Source organism: Tauraco erythrolophus, chromosome 16, assembly GCF_009769465.1.
Source record: "Tauraco erythrolophus isolate bTauEry1 chromosome 16, bTauEry1.pri, whole genome shotgun sequence".
NCBI lineage: Eukaryota > Metazoa > Chordata > Aves > Musophagiformes > Musophagidae > Tauraco > Tauraco erythrolophus.
Window position 1 is genome coordinate 348,656 of NC_141480.1, and position 6,466 is coordinate 355,121.

The window sequence follows — 6,466 nt, forward strand, 5'->3', positions numbered from 1 at the left end:
TGGGTGGGAGTCTTCAGACTGGGGGGGCTGTAGAAATGGGGGTGCAGAGTAAAACAGAGCTGAGCCAGGGGCCGCCTGTGCCCAGAGGAGGTCCGTGTCCCTTGTGCCCCTGCTGTTGTCTGACCACAAAACAGCTGACGGTGCTTTTGTTCCCACCCCCCACAGCGGTGACCTGCAGGTATCAGGAAGTGCCCACTGTACGTTCAGCACCGCGCAGAAAGCCATTGGAAAAGACAACTTCACGGCAATCCCCGAAGGGACTAATGGCATAGAGGAACGAATGTCTGTTATCTGGGACAAGGCAGTGGTAAGAGTCATGCCAGGGAGAGGGCAGCGCGGGCAGGGTCAACGGGCACCTCAGGCACTGGTGTGCTTGCCCCGCAGAGCTGGGCACCCAGCTGCCCGTCTCCTCTCTGGCACTGAGAGTCAAAACAAGCCAGAGTGCTAGAGGCAGCTGTCGTGAGTTCAGGGTGAACAGCCAGGAGCTGTGACAATGCCTCCAGTTTTTGGGCTGTCTGGTGCCAACAGTGAGATCAGCTGCAGCGATCTGGGCCCAGCCAGTGGCTTGTGTGGGAGCGAGTCTGGTTCTTCCCAGGGCTCTGCCTCTGCTTTTCCCCAAAAGAGCACTTAGTTTGCTTTGTGTCTGAGCAGGCCACAGGAAAGATGGATGAAAACCAGTTTGTGGCTGTGACAAGCACTAATGCTGCAAAAATCTTCAACCTGTACCCACGGAAAGGGAGAATAGCAGTGGGCTCGGACAGCGATCTGGTTATATGGGATCCTGATGCAGTGAAGATCGTCACGGCAAAAACCCATCAGTCTGTAAGCGCTCTGCTCATCTCTAGGACTTCTGGAGGGTGGGGTGCAAGTAGCACTGTATAAAGGCTCCCTGGCTGCTGGGCACTTGGCACTGCCCTGCTGTGCTGGGCTCTGAGGAGGAGCGACTGAGTTCAGGCTCCGGGTGATGCCAGCTGTGACTGTGTGGGGTGGGATGTCTTTGAGCCCTGGGCTCTGCACATGGGGGTTTTCTCACCCTGCTCTGTTGCTCTTCTCCTGAGCCTGGCCCACGTAGGTGTAAGGACACGCATTTCTCCTTATCTGGATTCCTCTTCCAGGTACAAATTTCTCCTGGCTTTGCCAGCGTGCTTTGTTCATGCTTCACCTCAAGCCTAGATCTTTCTCTCCTCTGTTGTTGGAGTCCTTGCTCACACTGAGCTTCAAAGCAGCAGGTCCTGATTCATATTGGGAGCTCTGGTGGTGATGGACTAGTGAACTCAAGGAGGGCTCGGGTGCAGACAAGGCTGTTAGAGGTGTCGTCTCCCTGCACTGGTGACTTCTGCAGCGAGGCGTGGGGACTGAACAGTCCCGAGTGGGCAGGCAGTGCTTGTGTCCCTCCTTACCATCATCCCCTCGTTGCTGCAGGCAGCTGAATACAACATCTTTGAAGGGATGGAGCTACGTGGGGCCCCACTGGTTGTCATATGCCAGGGGAAAATCATGCTGGAGGATGGCAACCTGCATGTGACCCAGGGGACTGGACGCTTCCTGCCCAGCAGCCCTTTCCCCGACTATGTCTACAAGCGCATCAATGCCAGGAGAAAGGTGAGGAGACAGGGATGCCAGGAGACAGAGCTGGGACAGTGTTAGCCCAAGTCGCCCTTTTCCCTAATAACTGATTGATTTTCCTCTGCCATTCTTGCTGCACCCAGGAAACAGTGCTGCAAACTAGTGTATTTTGAACCTACAGTTGGGGTAGCTAAGGCTTGAGTAGAGAGCTTTGACCTTGGTGTTGATGGTGTGCCACCGCTGGAGGCAGATGCTCAGCTGGGTCAGCAGCGGGCGATGCCTGCCCTCATTGCTGCCCTGCTGCAGCAGGAGTCTGGAGGGAAGTGCTGAGTTAAAACCGAGGAGACTGGGCAAAATGGTCTTCTCCTTCCCCATCCATGCAGCGTAAACCTGTGCTGAGGGATCGCCTGTTGCACCAGGCTCTGCAGGGTGGGAGTGAAGAAGGTGAGCAGTGGGGCAGCGCCAGGCCTCAGTGCTGCAGGGAGGTCTTGGGCATGCAGGATGGAGGGTCACAGAACTGGCAGTGTGAACTGCCTCTGCAATGGGAGTGGGGAGCCAAGGATCGCTGGAGCGTGGCACTGCCATGGCAGGGTGCTCCGTGGCAGGGTGCGCCCTGGGAGCAGAGAAGCATCACTGTCCTCTTCTCTCTGGTGACAGATGGCGGAGATGCATGCCGTGCCCAGGGGCATGTATGACGGACCCGTGTTCGACCTGACCACCACCCCCAAGGGGAGCACCCCTGCAGGGTCAACCAGGGGGTCCCCCACACGGCAGACACCCCCCGTCAGGAACCTCCATCAATCTGGATTCAGCCTGTCAGGTGAACACACGCAGTGGCTGGGCTGGGAGAGCTCAGGGCCACTGACCATGCTGTCTGGCCCCTGGCCTGGGGCGGGAGCAGCTGGGAGATGGCCGGAGGCAAGCTGAGCACGAGTGGATCGTGGCAGAGTGAGACCCTGTGTGTTCCTTAAAGGACATGGCCGAGCTGGCCCTCCACCCTGCTGCACCTTGCAGTCGAAGCAAGGCAGACTGTGGCCACGGAGGAGCCAGCACCGCACGAGACCCTGGTCTTGCTGCATGGGGCTGTCCACGGAGGAGCATCTTCAGTAGAGATGCTCAAGCCACTGCTGCTCTTGGGGTGGTTACTGGAATTGGAGAGGGAACAGGTTGCTGTAGACAGCCTCAGGAGGCCCTTCAGTGAGACCCCAGGCTGCCTGACTGCTCAGTCCTGTGGAGAAAATGCTCTTAACTTCTGTTTCCCCCTTCCCCTTGTGCTTTCTTGTCCCCTCCCAGGTACCCAGGTTGATGAAGGCGTTCGCTCGGCGAGCAAGCGCATCGTCGCACCCCCGGGAGGCCGCTCCAACATAACCTCCCTGAGTTAAATGTCCCTGCTGAGAAGGAAACAAAACCCCTGTTCAAGCGAAGGAAGAAAAATGGTACATTGGTGTTTAAGAAGGAAAAGCAAATAAACCTGTTCTGAAGAATCAATAAGCCTCAAGCCTTATGTTTCACAAATGCTACTTGCTACCTAGCTTTAAAGATACTGCTTCATTTTGGTTTATGCATAGCCTTAAAATTCTGTTGTTGTTGTTGTGGGTTCGGTCGGGTTGTGTTTTTACTCTTCCTTTCTGTATGCATGCCGCTCAGACAGGTTGCTCGGTTCAGTGTGTTATTCGTGTTGAACGCGTGTGGGATGCCACGGTGTGGGACAGCGGGAACAACCCCATGTGGGTGGAGCGGCCCCGCAGGCAAAGCGGTGGGTGCCGGCCGGAGGCGCGGTGTGGGACGGGAGGGAGCTGGTGGGGACCAGTGGGTCTGTGTCATGGTCATGTACTCCGTCTCCACCCAGTGCTCGTCAGCGTTTCACCACGAGGCCCATGGGGGAGCCCGAATCATCTCTGTAACAGCTGTCACAGCGCCTCGTGTTAAGTTTTACTACTTTGTACACTTTATTAAAAAAAAAAAACGTTGTTCCTTCAAACAACTTGTGTTGCTGGTTGGCTTTTTTCTTCCTCAGGCTGCTGCTGCTTGACTGGCCCTCAGGAGGGCAGGGGTGCTGCGAGGCTGTGCCCCGTGGGCGAGCTGAGCTGCAGGGCTGCTGGAGGGGCCCTGGGCTGTGTTTGAGCCGGAGGAGCTGCAGTGCAGGGACAGGCTGCCAGGTGGGAACCGCGTGGTGTGCGCTGCTGTAGGTGTCGGGTGGGTGTAGCTTCTTGGGCAAAAGCAAAGGCATTGGCAAAACAGCGCGTTGCGAGTGTTTGTAGAAGTCTGTTCGGTTTGTCTGTCCGGTCTCTGCAGCCTGATGTGGCCATCACGGGCTGTTGATGCCCAGTGAGAGCTGCGTCTGTCGTTGGTGTGGTGGCAGAGACCAGCTCCGCGTGGCACTGCCTGGACGTGGTGTTCGGGTCTTCCCAGCTGGGGCTGGCTCGGAGGCTGCTTTCTGTGGGCACCTGTGAGTTAAATGCTCCCCTTCTGCTGAGCCGTGTTCGTCAAACTGAGGGTCACAGCCTTCTAAAGCTTGCAAAGCACGCAGAGAAACCCTCGATTGTTTTTTAAGTATTACAAAAATTAAGTGTCAATTTAGGCTGTGCTAAATAAATACACTTTTCTTTTTTTTAATTCCTTAAATATTTGACCTTGAAATATTTATTTTTACATGCCTGCAACTCAGACAGGACAAGTTGTCCATGCAGCAATCCTTAAGGGGCTGTGCCAGAATAGTTGCGCCAGGGGCGGGGAAGGCTGTTCATACTTAGAAGTTTTATGAAATTCTGCTATCAAGTAATTAAAGATTTTTCCATTCCTGGTAGTGATTAAGCTGCGACTGTGCCTCTGTTTACAGAGGAAGAGGGGAAAGGAGAGACAGTTTTAGAAGTCTTTGGGGAATTTTTAAAGATGCGATGTTCTTACTGTTCTTGAGTTTAGGGGTTTTTTTGGTCAGCCGGTACAATGGTATTTATGCAGCAACAGATTTTTCCCCAGCAAGGAGCAGGGCTAGTTTCCTTGTCTGGGGCCCCAGACAAACGCGTTTATAGTGTACAAACCTCTCCACCACCCGCACCAGAGCGAGGTGACTGTAGCCGTGTGGTGAGTAGGGGACGGGTACAACTGTTGACACGGTCCCTCTCAACCGTGCCTGGCCCCAGACCCCGTCCCAGACCCAGTGCAGGACTGGGCAAAGAACAGAGGATTAATGGAGAAGGCTGCAGGTGCTCTGGCTAACCCCCCCTGGGAATGAGGAGTCTGAAGGCAGAGAGACACGGAGACCCCTGCCCGGCTCAGCAGTCCTATTGCTGGAAAGCTGGGATGGCTGGGGAAGGGGAGAGTGAGCACACAGCGATGCTAATTTGGGTGTGCTGTGACTTAGCAGGAAGAGGTGGCTTTCCCATTGCAATGACCCCCTTTGAGGACTCTGATAACCACTTACTGGTGAACTAATTCCACTCCAGCTCTGCAGCTCCCTGGACAGAAAATGGTCACGCTTTCCCGGCTGGTTGTTTCTGCACTCGCAGCGTACAGCGATGCTGCCGCCCCGCTCCCCAGCCCTGCAACACGCACACATTGTGCTGCAGCTGTGCCCAGAGCCTGACCTGAGCAAAGAGAACCAGGCTGCCAGGCACAGTGCATGGAAGAAGGTGGTGGCACGGCAGCGCATCGGTCCGCACGCCCGTGGGACACTTGCCATCCGCACAGAGGAAACCCCAGCAATGCCCACAGCGAGCGCTGCAGCCCTCAGTGCCTGCAGCCTTCGCCCAGAGCCGGCTCTCTTTATCCCAGCACCTTCATGTGATGGCAGCAAATCCTCTAAAACCGGAGAGCCGCTTATTTTTATGGTACAGAGGCGAAGGTATGTACTGCTGCGGCACCACGTTGGGAAAAGGACGCGCAGCGCAGGTCAGACCCCCTTTGCGCCTGGCGAGGGCCCAGCAGTGCTGTGCCAGCATCCTCCCTGTACTGGTTAACAAAGATACCGGGATCTACAACTGCATTCAGTGCCACACATCTCTGTTGGAAATTACTGCAAAAAAAGACCAGATGGGTGAAGGGAGTGCAGAACCTAATCTGTTTTAAGGGACCACAAAGTAGAAGACACTAACTAAAACTTATTTTTAGGCTTGAACTATGACTGAGCTGCTCAGTGCTGGGACGCCTGCTACGTGCCACTGCAGAGGCGGAACAGGCAGACAGGACGTTGTGGCCAGCTGCTTGGACGGGCGATCCCCTGCCTTGGATTCAGGCACGCTTGGGGCAAACAGAGATGCCCCTTGCCCAGCAGTCACAGGGATGGCCACTCACCTGCACACATGCGTAAACCACATGTTCCCCAGAGCAAACCAGACAGCCATCATCAGATCAATGGGAGGGATTGTTCATGTGTCAGTCTATCAGAAGCAGCTGTGAAGACCGCTGGGAAGCCTACTGCATGCAATCCATGTCAGTAATGAACCGAATCCACCGCTCCATAGACAGAGGGTGTCCGAAAGTCTTCAGCCAGTGGAAAAGCAGATTTAAACTGAGAGTCCAGTAAAGTCCTAGTGGGCTCCAGGCAGGAGGAACACCCATTTGGCCTTGCTATACAAGTGATCTCAGAAGTGAGATTGACTGTTGATCATCTGGTAAGGAGCCTTTCATTTGCTGTTGGTTTTATTCAGATTTATTTTGAGTTGATCTGATGTAGCCAGAGAGAAAGACAGGAAGGCACAGGGGATCAAAGAACACCTTTGGGTAAATGAGAGGCATATGGTTCATCACACATTCATTATATTGCTGAGAATAGGAAAAACATGAAATGAGGTAAAACCTCAGGTCTGCTAAAGCATTTGTGTAATAGCAGCATTCCCAGCATTACTGTAACAGAAATGCTTTGGCCAACCTCAGTCTTGGCAAAGACCGTACCAGGAGT

At 54.5% G+C, this 6,466-nt stretch overlaps 1 protein-coding gene across 5 annotated transcripts in view; it reads left to right on the forward strand.

Moving 5' to 3' along the window:
* DPYSL3 (dihydropyrimidinase like 3) overlaps positions 1-2,948 on the forward strand; it is a 37,545-nt gene extending 34,597 nt beyond the window's left edge. For all 5 annotated transcript variants that reach the window (XM_086621798.1, XM_086621799.1, XM_086621802.1 and 2 more), the window contains 5 exons: positions 166-307; positions 652-822; positions 1,423-1,602; positions 2,224-2,386; positions 2,860-2,948. In XM_086621798.1, the coding sequence (XP_086477924.1) occupies positions 166-307; positions 652-822; positions 1,423-1,602; positions 2,224-2,386; positions 2,860-2,948 (745 nt within the window). The remainder of the gene's footprint in view (positions 1-165; positions 308-651; positions 823-1,422; positions 1,603-2,223; positions 2,387-2,859) is intronic.
* Positions 2,949-6,466: the final 3,518 nt, after the last annotated feature.